Source organism: Micromesistius poutassou (genome assembly GCF_964030765.1).
Source record: "Micromesistius poutassou genome assembly, chromosome: 8".
NCBI lineage: Eukaryota > Metazoa > Chordata > Actinopteri > Gadiformes > Gadidae > Micromesistius > Micromesistius poutassou.
The window spans coordinates 403817-417594 of record NC_140278.1 but is presented as its reverse complement, the minus strand read 5'-3'; the positions used below and the strand labels follow the sequence as shown (position 1 = coordinate 417594).

Sequence of the window (13778 nt, the reverse complement as noted above, 5' to 3'; positions counted from 1 at the left end):
TGTATCATGAATGAAGGAGCTTCATAAATAAAGCTCATCATCAAACGTCCTTCCAAGAAGATGGGTATCAGGAGACAGAGACAAACAGACTTTTATTATGAAATTATTAGATTTATATCTATATCTATCTTACATTTATATCATTACATGTTCTCTATTAATAATGTCATGTGTAGTAGGAATTAGTCGATTTCTTAGAAACAATCAAAGAATAAGTCCCAAAACCAGTCCTGGGAGGGTGGAGGTCAGAGGTGGGAGCGGGTGAGCCAGGGGAACTCCTGGAGAACACAAGATACACCATGTCATCCCATTGTTGCTCATTAGGAATAAAACAAGATACACCATGTTATCCCATTGTTGCTCATTCATAAAACAAGCCTCCCCATTCACATGTCATATGAAATACATCAACAGGACTCCCATCTACGTGAGGAGAACCCCCCACACAATAGAACAGATGTTGCCACACCTCTCACAATCTCTACAGGTGTAGAAACATCAGATTTTTCCACAAGTCATCCATGGTTTCAAATGTGTATATAGTATTAATAGGATGATTGTATCCCCTATCTTTAGCAGAACCCTGACAGCAGAACGACCTCCTGACGGGGGGCTCACCTGTTGCTTCCTGTCCGAGGCTGGGTCGATCAGGACGTTGATCAGACTGGGCCCCTCCCAGTAACCCAGACTGGACCGCAGCGCGCTGTGCAGCTCCTCCACCGTCCGCACCAGGAACCCCTGGCCCCCGAAGGCTCTCATGACCTCCTCATATCGCGCCTCTGGGAGCAGGGTCACGGGAGGGGCTCTGAGCAGCACAACAATACTAAATGTTTCATTTCATTACGTTTATTTGCATCTCTCATTGAGAGCCTATTGCAGCAGATCACTGCCCAGAAACCACCACCAGAAATGACTTTTCGCATGCGCACAACAAACACATCCATGCACAAAGAATAATATTGTGAGCACTTTAACTTCACGTTGTATTTTTCTGCTTCCATAATATATCCTGTAAGGAGAAAGTCATTCATTGAGGGCCTACATAAAGTGAAGCAGCATGAAGCCGACCCTGTGCTTATCCATCTATGCCATCAGTGTGTAATGTGTAAGTTGCCAATTCTGATTGGAATTTTTGATTGCTGCCTTAACAGCCTCGTCGGGCATTGACAGCATGTGCATAACTTACATGGTGGTCAGATCTCCCATCTTGGCCATCTCACTCCATGTCTCGGGGTCTACACCGCTGTAGATCCCGTTGTTGTTAACCACGATGATCACAACAGCCAGCTTATACCTGGACACACAACAAGAAGCAATTATTCCTGTGTTGTAGCAACCTTAAAATGATCTTTCTCACAGAGTTATCAACTAAGTGGCTTTTGCCTGGCTTAAACAGATTCAGAGAGCTCAATGCCAAATCCATCATTGTGCTACCTGTGATGCGTTTCTGTCAGGTGACCCTCTGTGTTGCAAATGATAACCCTGCCAACTCCCCTTCTGGATGCACAATGTTGAATTTGGAGTTAAATAACTATCTGTGTAGGACAGATATCTCTGCCTTTCCCTTCAAACTAAATATGCAGTACAAAGGGCAGCGACCTGCACATGGTCTCCACCTCCATGCCAGAGAACCCAAAGGCGCTGTCCCCCTCGACACACACCACCCTCTGGCCCGTGCCCTGGGCCCGCTCCAGAGCTGCTGCTGCCATGGCGAATCCAAGACCCACTCCCATTGTACCAAAGGTGCCAGCATCCAGCCTGTAACGGAATAACAGGAATCAAACCAAAAACCCCCATTTCTGAACATCACTTTGATGAATGACAGAAAATCTGCTATTTCATTCTACTGCAATCAAATTCAAGAAATGTTGCCCAAATAATCACAAAGTAAACAACTGTATCACCTAGTTACTTTATCTCTAAGTGATCAAACAAACAAAAAAGCACAAACAAAAGCCCAGCAAAAAGCCCTTTGAGTGTAGGCTGGGAGAGGGGGCAGAGTTAACCACTCTATTATATATAGTCATTTATATATCCTACTCCCCAAACGCCGTTTAAAAAATGATAATAAATGTGAGCTGTGTATGTCAGTTAACAGACCCTGGAGCAAGAGGATAGGATGAGAAGAAGGAAATAAGAATTTAATTGAACAAAGATATTTCCAAATAATGTAACGTAATCACACACGTAATCACATATCACTATATCAGTGATCTATGTCCCTCAGAAGAATGCTTAGAAGTCCCGCCCTTCACACCAAACTGCACATTCAAGGCAACCCACACTCTGTATTTATATATTGAGTGTGGGTTGAGCCCTCAGCCTCGTCGCTCACCAGCAGAACGTACCTGTGTCGAGGCAGAGAGTTGGGCAGCATGGTGCGTCCTATGTCCATGGTGTTGGCGCCCTCGCTGACGATGATGCAATCAGCTGGCAGCAGCTGGGCCATGTGGTGGAACAGTGTGTAGTAGTTCATGGGCTCCACCGCCTGAAGAGCCAGAGCCTGGAATACAACAACAACTAGGGATGGATAAACAATAACTGTTTACTATTTACTTCATCAGTAGTCTTCTCAGCTTATCAGATTTATATTCAAATTATAATTAGTTCAAAGTTCAACAATATCAGGAATATTAGTTGTCCATTTCCATCACTATTCACATCATTATTCCTGGGCTATCCTGGCCAAACATTATGTACAGTATATCTACAAGAAAACTGGATTCACAAACCACTCATAATGCATGTTTTAACTATTCAGAATGGTGTGATGGACGGTAGTGGATGGGGTTCACACTAACCTTTGATGTTTCTGCATTGGCAGCCATCTTCTCCTTCAGGCTGCTCCACCACTCCGTGTTGGATGGATACTTCCAGCCCTCTTTGGTGATCTGGTCCAGGAGCTGCAGGCCCAAAGAATACTCAATTAAACACAAGCTCCACTTACCGCCACAAAGACAGTAGCGTTCAACGTTGGTCATACAAATATACAATTTACAAAACTCAATAAATTGTGAAAGATATGAATCAATGATGTGAGGTTGAGGTTGGGGACTATGTTCACACTGTAACCCTAGTGACCACACAAAAGGATTACAGTGTGACAGACAACCTGAGAGGACAGGACCATCGTACCTGAGAGGACCATCGTACCTGAGAGGACCATCGTACCTGAGAGGACCATCGTACCTGAGAGGACCATCGTACCTAAGAGGACCATTGTACCTAAGAGGACCATCGTACTTAAGAGGACCACATTAGGACCATCATACCTGAGAGGACCATCGTACCTGAGTGGACCATCGTACCTAAGAGGACCACATTGGGACCATCGTACCTGAGAGGACCATCGTACCTAAGAGGACCACATTGGGACCATCGTACCTGAGAGGACCATCGTACCTGAGAGGACCACATTGGGACCATCGTACCTGAGTGGACCATCGTACCTAAGAGGACCACATTGGGACCATCGTACCTAAGAGGACCACATTGGGACCATCGTACCTGAGTGGACCATCGTACCTAAGAGGACCACATTGGGACCATCGTACCTGAGTGGACCATCGTACCTAAGAGGACCACATTGGGACCATCGTACCTGAGTGGACCATCGTACCTGAGAGGACCACATTAGGACCATCGTACCTAAGAGGACCATCGTACCTGAGAGGACCACATTGGGACCATCGTACCTAAGAGGACCACATTGGGACCATCGTACCTGAGTGGACCATCGTACCTAAGAGGACCATCGTACCTAAGAGGACCATCGTACCTGAGAGGACCATCGTACCTAAGAGGACCATCGTACCTGAGAGGACCACATTGGGACCATCGTACCTAAGAGGACCATCGTACCTGAGAGGACCACATTGGGACCATCGTACCTGAGTGACAATGGCGTTGACGTCACCAAGCAGAGCAGCGGCGGGCCTCACATTATTCCCCATCTCCTCGGCACAAAGGTCGACCTTCAGGTAGAACAAACATCGTCATAAACACAGCACACTCATTACCTTCAGATTATCAGAACGCATGACCTTTGAGACTGTGGCCCACCTGGATGATCTTCACATGAGGGTTGAACCTCGGTGGGAGACCAAAGTGAAGGATCCAGTTGAGTCGGGCTCCGACCAACAGGATGACATCAGCGTGGAGCAGGGCCCTGGGTACGGCAAACCACAACCAAAACAATGGACATAGGACAACGGCAGAGAGATGTAGACCAAGACAACACGCAACGCAGAAAGAGAGGGTGAGCAGCATGCAGACGGTGTGTGTGGCTGTGGAAGGGGGCTGGGGGGGACCAACCTGGACCGGGCAGCAGCCACACAGTTGGGGTGCTGATCGGGCAGCACCCCTTTCCCCATGGGTGTGGGGAGGAAGGGGAGCCCACCAGCCTCCACCAGGTCCCTCAGAGAGGCCTCTGCACGCCCATAGGCTGCTCCTAGTCCACAGAGTACCAGGAACACACGTTACCATCCACAGAGTACCAGGAACACATGTTACTGTCTACTGAGTCCACAGGGTACCAGGAAAACATGTTACCGTCCACAGAGTACCAGAAACACACGTTACCGTCTACTGAGTCCACAGAGTACCAGGAAAACATGTTACCGTCCACAGAGTACCAGAAACACACGTTACTGTCTACTTAGTCCACAGAGCACCAGGAAAACATGTTACCGTCCACAGAGTACCAGGAACACATGTTACCGTCTACTGAGTCCACAGGGTACCAGGAAAACATGTTACCGTCCACAGAGTACCAGGAACACATGTTACCGTCTACTGAGTCCACAGGGTACCAGGAAAACATGTTACCGTCCACAGAGTACCAGGAACACATGTTACCATCTACTGAGTCCACAGGGTACCAGGAAAACATGTTACCGTCCACAGAGTACCAGGAACACATGTTACCATCTACTGAGTCCACAGGGTACCAGGAAAACATGTTACCATCCACAGAGTACCAGGAAAACATGTTACCATCCACAGAGTACCAGGAAAACATGTTACCGTCCACAGAGTACCAGGAACACATGTTACCATCTACTGAGTCCACGGAGCACCAGGAAAACATGTTACCGTCCACAGAGTACCAGGAAAACATGTTACTATCCACAGAGTACCAGGAACACATGTTACCATCTACTGAGTCCACAGAGCACCAGGAAAACATGTTACCGTCCACAGAGTACCAGGAACACATGTTACCATCTACTGAGTCCACAGAGTACCAGGAAAACATGTTACTATCCACAGAGTACCAGGAACACATGTTACCATCTACTGAGTCCACAGAGCACCAGGAAAACATGTTACCGTCCACAGAGTACCAGGAACACATGTTACCATCTACTGAGTCCACAGAGTACCAGGAAAACATGTTACTATCCACAGAGTACCAGGAAAACATGTTACCATCCACAGAGTACCAGGAAAACATGTTACCGTCCACAGAGTACCAGGAAAACATGTTACCATCTACTGAGTCCACAGGGTACCAGGAAAACATGTTACCATCCACAGAGTACCAGGAAAACATGTTACCATCCACAGAGTACCAGGAAAACATGTTACCATCCACAGAGTACCAGGAAAACATGTTACCGTCCACAGAGTACCAGGAACACATGTTACCATCCACTGAGTCCACAGAGTACCAGGAAAACATGTTACCGTCCACAGAGTACCAGGAACACATGTTACCATCCACAGAGTACCAGGAACACATGTTACCGTCCACAGAGTACCAGGAACACATGTTACCGTCCACAGAGTACCAGGAGCACATGTTACCGTCCACAGAGTCCCTGTTCCAGTGTGTTCCTTCAATAGTTATTAATTGGTTTACAATTATTTCTTTTTTTTCCTTTCATTGAAGCAGAATATTTTGTAATAATCACATAAAAATGCCCTTTTGAATTGTGACTTATATAACATACATGTTTCTGACTGTGAGGTTGTATGATTGTGTGTATGGGTCTTGTTATGCAGCAAAGACTTTGGCTATATTTTATATATGTTTGCTTTTATTGTCTTGAATGTGTATTCCTGCAGAAGTGGTCCATCTAGAACTGAGTTAATGTAGAACAGAAGACGTGTCAGAACAGTGTGTTGGGGTCTGAAGACCTTTGCCGATGACCACCAGAGGCCTTTTAGCGGCTCTGAGCACCGACAGGGCCTCCATGACGGCCCCGGGGTCCGCCTGGCTCACTGGGGGAGGAGGGCAGCACGACACCACCCTGATGGAAACCACAGGATCAGATGGAGATCAGTGGGGGGCTAATGGAGAATCTGGCAACTTAACAATGAAATACATGCAATCCAGATAAAACAATAGCAGAACACAAGCACAAAGAAGCACCAAACAAAGATATAGACAATACAACAATACAAACTAATTGGGTTAAATGGTAAATTGACTACATTTTTATAGTCCTTTTCTAACCATTGGCCACTAAAGCGCTTAATAATAATTGACCTGTCACTAAGCTCCGCCCTTAGAACGCAGATGAGCCAATGACATTCCAGCCGCAACTATACTCGGACATCGGCTCAGACAACTCCATTGAAAACCACAGGGAGGAGGCATAATGTAACAACTGAATGGTGGATTTATGTTGTTTGTGTAAAAGAAAATAAACATGGTCAAACAATGTGTTTGGGGAACATGTAACACGGACAGTCGGTGTCCCGAGAGGCTGCAGAATGGGGTCTATTCCATCCCTTTTCCCAAAACACAACGGGACAAGAAAGAGTGTTCAATGTGGATCAGACTGTGGCAGGTCAGAATACCAACTGGACTTAAGCTTGTTACCTTCTGTATGTATTTTAAAGTTTTGAATATACCCCTCCATAGCGTAATGTAGTCCCTTTCGATTGATCCTGGAAGAAATTGAATCCTTTTTCGCACAAAACTGCTCCAGAACCTGCTTTGATAAACTGTCAGCTGATATTCTTCCATCTGTTTTTGTTATGGAGTTTGGTTTGTTTGTCCGAGGTCGTCATGGTAACGACGGGGGGCGTGACTTAGCGACAGGGCAGTTCCTAACATTCACCCATTCATTCACACATCGACGGCACCACACAAGGAGACAGCCTTGTGTGGTGGTGAGGCGTCTCGCTCAGGGAAACCTCAACACTCATCTAGGAGGAGCCGGGATCGAACCAGCGACCTTCCGGTTACCAGCCCGCTCTACCTCCTGATGCACATGCCGCCCCTATCACTTTTTAAAAGAAAGATAAAAACGAATTGGGTGATGACTTAACATAACGTGGATTTGTATTGCATTGTTCTTGATACAATAGCCTACTTTTAGTTATCAAACCGGGAAACAACATCAAAAGACGAATCTCTCACAACGATGGTACTAGAAAAGTATCACAAAGGGGTCGTAGGCGTGGGGATAACAGGCCCCTAGCCTTTGAATAACTTTTTGACCACAAGGCATTTTTATATCTCAGTCTTTTAATTTGAGCTGTAACATGGGTTCAGTTACACTTCAATTGAAAGTGGATTGAATTAAAAAAACGTGTTCTCTCCAGTGCTGTTCTACTGAGGGAACACGGCGGGCCGTGGAAGAGGACTATGGAGATAATGAGGGTTCATTCTAAGGAAACCAAATCACCAAATCAGATCCATTCTCATTTTTAGATAGGATTATACACTAAATAAAACATACCTATGAATAGATCCGTTCTGCCAGATTTTAGTTAATGTTGCAACATCAATATTAAAACAGTTTTGCAGTTTTGGGAGTGAAAGAGTGAAAACTAACCTGACATCCTTCCTTTGAACTTTAGCGTTGACCATATCTCCTGAGATGTCCACATAGCACGCCCCCGGGCGGCCGAACATACTGGTGCGAACTGCCTTAAAGAGATAAACACAACATGCAAGTTGACCATACATTTTACTGTTTTGGTACATTATAAGAAACTAATATCATCGTAACATCAATCCTATTGATGGGCCAAGGGAGATCATTACAACTGTTGATCTACATCAGACAACCTTCATGTTATACCTACCTTCTCGATGACTGAAGGTATGGCTTCCAGACTGCTTGGTCTGGCAGAGAACTTACTGTACAGGCGACAAGCTTCAACCTATAGTAAGAAACAGCGCTTGAATGCACAAATAATAAATAATATTTGTTGACAGTCTGTCCATAAATAAACACTGGAGCAATACCTGAGGAAACTCTTGAAAGGCCCCTGATGTTTCTTGGTTTTGATCTGAAGATCCACCTATGACAACTACTGGCCTGGAAATGATCACACAATACAAGCTTTGTATAAAAAACATAAAATACAAAAACACATAAATACATAAGAATTTGAGAGCAACAACCTCTTCTTTATTTTTGTTTTTTTAAATCATACCAGCAGTTACTGTTAGCGTTGGCCATTCCCCCAAGAGCATGGATCAGTCCGGGACCCGACACCACCAGGCAGGCACCAGGCCTGGATCACAGAGGAGGAGATCGGAATAAAGCTATCATTGATCCAATGGATGAGATAGAATGAAGTAGGCTAACACAAAGAAAAAGCAGGGGAAGTGTGTGATTTACCGTCCAGTGAGGTATCCAATAGCAGATGCAGCATAGCAAGCCTGTCGTATGGAAAAACAGGGTTTAAAGACTTGAAAAATGTATTCAGTATAGCCTATAATACACCCGGTGGTATAATACACCCGGTGGGATAATACACCCGGTGGGAGCCAGTTTGTCTTACTGCCTGCTCGTTCCTCATCCCCAGGTACCGGATCCCTTCAGCCTGAGCAGCCATAGCCACTTCGATCACTGGGACTCCGACGATGCCGAACATGTATTCCACTTTCTGCGGTTTAAGAGTGTCGGACAAAGGCGTTTATTTTGTTGTAGTGCAATTTAATTTAATAATTCATCCTAAGCGATAGTAAGAGATAGGCTAGTGCACTTTCGATGATAAACATTAAAACAATTTACTTGTGCACTACATGCATTATAGGCCTATAAACATTTTAATCAATACTTTCACATGGAAGCACAACTTTTGCACGCATGAATTACAGAGCTGACCACTGAAATGGACTTTGACATATGTGTTGAAACTTTGACACAACATGCAGAGCAGAATGTAACGTTAAAAACATGATTACCTGAGCTTTAAGAGCTTCTGCTATTAACTGGGCTCCAGTCACCTCCTCCATAGCTGCACGAAGTTATGTGAAACTGTCTATACAATATACCAACTATACTGAATAAACTACACTATTATACTGACAGCTATGGTGTATCGTCCTCCATAAATGGGTCGGTCACGAACGAGCCGGTTCAAAGAGTCGCTCTTTTAAGTGAACGATCTGCTCCCACCCGCCAGCCGTTTTTTTTTTGTTATTATTTTTTATAAAGTTTGCCTGCCCTAGGCAGAATGATATGAAGACCTCCGCGCTACGTGTCCTCCTTGCATGCTATGCATGTGTGCAGTGACTGACTGTCACGTGAATGCATGCAACCAGTGATGTGGATAGACAAGAATCAAACCATTAACCAAGCAGCGAGGGGAGGCGCTGCGCGTTGCGCTCACACGTGTAAATGCAATGAAAACAATCGGCTACAGCAATTTATTGATATTAGAAAATGAAATTTTTACTTTTGAATATTTCAGTAGGCCTACAAGGATGTATTGAATAATTGAGGTGATATATAGGCCTACACATACGAATCATAAGTCAAAACAGGCTACTTTTGGCTGAATTATAAAAGGTTTAAGTGGTAATATGAAGAGCCGGCTCTTGTTGGTGAGTTGATCCAAATGATCCGGCTCACTAAAAATAACCGAAACTCCCATCACTTCGGTCGTACCCGCCGCACTTCCGGGTTCAGCCGAAAAACGTTTTCTCACACACACACACACACACACACACACACACACACACACACACACACACACACACACACACACACACACACACACACACACACACACACACACACACACACACACACACACACACACACACACACACACACACACACACACACACACACACACACACACACACACACACACAAAAAAGGTTAAATGTAATGTAAATGTAAAAAACAAAAAAAACAATGAAAAAATTGTTATATCGTTGACTCAGAATGTGTTGTATTATGTATTAATTCCATTGGGTAACAGCGATCGACTAAGCGTTCAAACTATCCCTGAGGAATATACAACTTTATGTCTAGGAGTCAGGATTATAACTATATACTATAACAGCCATTACTTTATAGTAGTGGAATCGTAGTAGGCCTACTTAATTAAAAAACATTTTTATTGTACAACTGAAAACTATTTGATATCAGCCACATAGAAGTAGTCATGGAATTGAGGTATACAAATATAATTAATTAGCAAAAATGTGAACAACCAGTAAAGGTTTTAATATTCAGAAAAAACAAATCAATGAGTTTCTTGTTAAATAACATTATGCATTTATTACTCATAAAATAGACAGCAATCTCAGGTACCCAAAATAATTAATTGGAGCATTGAATTCACAGTCACAATGTTTAATGGGCATGCTAGTTTCATCTTTTAAGAAAAAGCTTGGAAAATAATTTCTTACATTTTGATGAAACTAGCAAATAGATCGGAGCAGATTTCCAGTTCAAATTATCTTCAAAAGATACAACAGAAGTTTTGAATAGTCAACAATATCGGATGCTTGTTTTTTTTTTTTAGAACAAGCAAAACCTGTCCAGTACATTGATTAACATAATGTCCAAGAGAAGAAATACAAATGCTGTTCTACCATTGGTTTACAGTGTTTCTCTTCAGAAAGCAAGGCATGCCATCACAACACCCTTAGTATTGTATCAGTGCTTTAAGAACAAATATACTACTTACCTATCTTCTGTACGTCATTGATTACTGTCACAACTGCCCCTACAAACCCAGCCATTTGTTTTAGCAAAAAATGAAGGCACAAAATGATGACATAAAAAGAACTTATAGAACACAAATAATTTATTTATCACATGATCAACTTAAAAACAAACCTTCTTGCACATCTCATTTTTTAATTACTTAGTTTAACAAATACTATGTTCCTTGAGGCTAGGAGTTTAAAGAAATGAAAATGGGTATATTAAAACTCTGTGTTAAAAATAAATCCTTTCCCCTCCCCCCCCTTGAAATGTGGCCTTCAATTTATATATCAGAATAACCCCATCAGTGTCCAAGCCCAATTTACACAGTTAAAACCGGCTTAAAAATGTATCCACAATTTGTTTGGTCCCTCTCAGTTGACTACTCAGTGCTACACTCCCTCTTCAACTCTTTTGTTTATTGCCATGTAAAGATAACCCCCTCAACGCGATCCGTTAGTAGCGCTGAAGGTCTGGTGGGTCTGCTGAGGCAGCAGGTCACTGGTTCAGTCCACAATCTGCTGTGAAAGACACCTTGTGCTGAAAGAGGTCGGGGGGGTGGGGGTGGTTTGGGACGTATGAAACATCTCTACCCCCCCTCTTGCTTGCTTGCTCCCCCTCCGTCCATCCGTCTGTCTGTGAGGGGACACTTAAGGCTCCTGTTTGGCTCGTCTGTTCCTTCTCCCAGCCAAGCTGGAGTGGTGATTTTTAAGACACAGCGTGTGCGTTTCTGTACGTGTATGCGTGTGTGCACAGGAGTGGGGGGGGTGCGTCCTGCTCCCTCAGTAGGTCTCAGAGTCGGAGTCGTTGAGCTCCTCGTCCTTGTAGGGGCCGTCTCGGTGGCTGATGTTGTTGAAGCTACAGTAGGAGCTGTGCTCGTCCTGCAGCGCCGGCAGGCTGTCGAAGGTGATGCTCTTGGAGGGGCTGGTCGTGGTGTAGTGGTTGACTGCACTGAAGGGCAGGCTGGGAGCCTGAGTGCAGGGGAACACCGGCATCATGGTGGCCAGGATGAGGGCCAGGCAGTCGGCCACATCCTTGTTGGGGGCGCACGCCAAGGCTGGGGTGTAGCCTGCAGACGACCACAGACAAGGGGAACGGAAGTTGGTTACCTTATGAGGGGTAAGCACTTCTCATATCACTATTACCCCACTATAATGGCTTCATCACAATACGGATAATACTACGCAGATCCAATTTTATACGTTTCCAATAAGGTTTATTACAGTGACCTGAAGTCACATTTCTAAGGTTTATTAGCATAACACAATTAAAAACATAAAATTGGGATACATTATAGGTTAACAAGTGTATCATCCATAGCTTATAACAATGGACTACAGGTGGGTTTCACAAAACAATATCTTAGTTGTTTTACAAAATGTCTCATGATTTGATAGCCATTTCAATGGAGTTTGTGCATCACCCATTTGTACTTATTAATTAATAAGAACTAGCATTGGCACTAGAAGATGAATTTAAAATGGGGGTGTCCGTGTTGAATAGTAACCATGTAGAAAAAGTGGAGGAAGTTGAACCCAGGAGCTCACCATTCTCATCCACGGCCAGCACACTAGCTCCCTTTGCCAGCAGCTCTTGGACCACCACTGTCAGACCGTTCTTTGCAGCCACATGTAGAGGCCTTCAGAGAATAGATAATGACAATAATAATCATTGATCAGTTCTGTATAGAAATTCATCTACAGCCTCAGAGGAGATGAATTAAAAGCATTCATAGCCACGGAGCTGATTGATACATCAGGAGATGCAGAACATACGTTTGTAAGGCTGAGTTTGTCGCATTGATGAGGTTTCTGTCTGTAGTCTTCTCCAGTATCAACAAGGCACTGGTTTCATGTCCCTAAAAAGAGTAGAGATAAATATGTTGATTGGAATTTAATACTAATCAAAGAATAATACCCCAAAAATATCTAAGACCAGCGCAATGTTGTGGCAGTACAGACCTTACTGCAGGCTAGATGCAGCGCAGTGTTCTTCACCGCGTCCTGCAACGTGAGATCCGCTTTTGCACTGCTAACCAACAGCTCTGTACAAGAACATAGACGAGAATAAAGTGAGCAAACGCCTTCAAAGGGCCTTCGTAGATATACATATTCACATATACTTGACATATTGTATATGGTTTGTTTGGAGGGAGCCGGTCGTACCGACAGCGTTGGTCTGGCCATTCTCTGCGGCCATCATGAGCGAGGTCTTCCCCGTGGCGTCAGTGCTGTTGACCTGAGCGTTGTGGCTGAGCAGCAGCTGGAGACACTCCACGTGGTCGGTGAAGGCGGCCGCGTGCAGCGGCGTCCTGCACCAACACAAACCCATCGGCGTGCTCTTAGCTCAACTGATAAACAAAAATAAACGTTTCCAGCAGAGAACTGCAATGCTGAGGCAAGACGATTGACAGCGTACCTGTTTTTGGCGTCTGCTGCGTTCACAATTCCTGGCCCAATTGTGTCTATTAGCATCTCAGCAGCTCCTTCGTTGTCATGGATACTGGACAAGAAAAAAAGAAACAATCAGCATCAACTAGATTCAAACGGCACTCAAGCCCCTTCCCTTAAGGTGTGAGGAGGAGGAGGCCTTACACAGCACAGTGGAGGGGACTGAACAAGTTGCCATCGGTCTTGTGAAACACCTCCTGTTCCAGCAGTAGCTCCACGCATGTGTCGTGACCTGGGGGATTGAGAGCATTCAAACACATTGGGCACGGTTGTGACATCATTCGAGGTCTCCACGTAAAAAATCATCAGGGTACATCATCTACATTTATGAAATTTAGCAGATGCCTTTATCAAAAGCGACTTGTGGGGCTGAGAACAATTTGGGATTGTGAAAACCATTTCAGTAACTACAAAA

The 13778-nt window shown here is 44.4% G+C and overlaps 2 protein-coding genes across 3 annotated transcripts in view; both read right to left on the bottom strand.

Annotated features, from left to right (window-relative positions):
* Window positions 1–73: 73 nt before the first annotated feature.
* Window positions 74–9313, bottom strand: hacl1 (2-hydroxyacyl-CoA lyase 1). Its single transcript, XM_084472332.1, has 17 exons — window positions 9155–9313; window positions 8749–8853; window positions 8586–8626; window positions 8398–8478; window positions 8207–8279; window positions 8044–8121; window positions 7791–7885; window positions 6142–6254; window positions 4315–4450; window positions 4063–4168; window positions 3891–3974; window positions 2802–2903; window positions 2349–2503; window positions 1600–1758; window positions 1187–1294; window positions 619–805; window positions 74–278 (listed from the first exon to the last, which is right to left on the bottom strand). The coding sequence occupies exons 1-17, from the start codon at window positions 9203–9205 to the stop codon at window positions 246–248; spliced, it is 1707 nt and encodes a 568-aa protein (XP_084328458.1). The 5' UTR covers window positions 9206–9313; the 3' UTR covers window positions 74–245.
* Window positions 9314–10504: 1191 nt separating this feature from the next.
* Window positions 10505–13778, bottom strand: part of ankrd28b (ankyrin repeat domain 28b) — a 42644-nt gene continuing 39370 nt past the window's right edge. For both annotated transcript variants that reach the window (XM_084472210.1, XM_084472211.1), the window contains exons 22-28: window positions 13508–13595; window positions 13332–13415; window positions 13079–13224; window positions 12875–12957; window positions 12689–12771; window positions 12461–12552; window positions 10505–11982 (exon numbers count right to left, since the gene is read on the bottom strand). In XM_084472210.1, coding sequence (XP_084328336.1) covers window positions 11696–11982; window positions 12461–12552; window positions 12689–12771; window positions 12875–12957; window positions 13079–13224; window positions 13332–13415; window positions 13508–13595 — 863 coding nt within the window. In that variant the 3' untranslated portion in view covers window positions 10505–11695. The remainder of the gene's footprint in view (window positions 11983–12460; window positions 12553–12688; window positions 12772–12874; window positions 12958–13078; window positions 13225–13331; window positions 13416–13507; window positions 13596–13778) is intronic.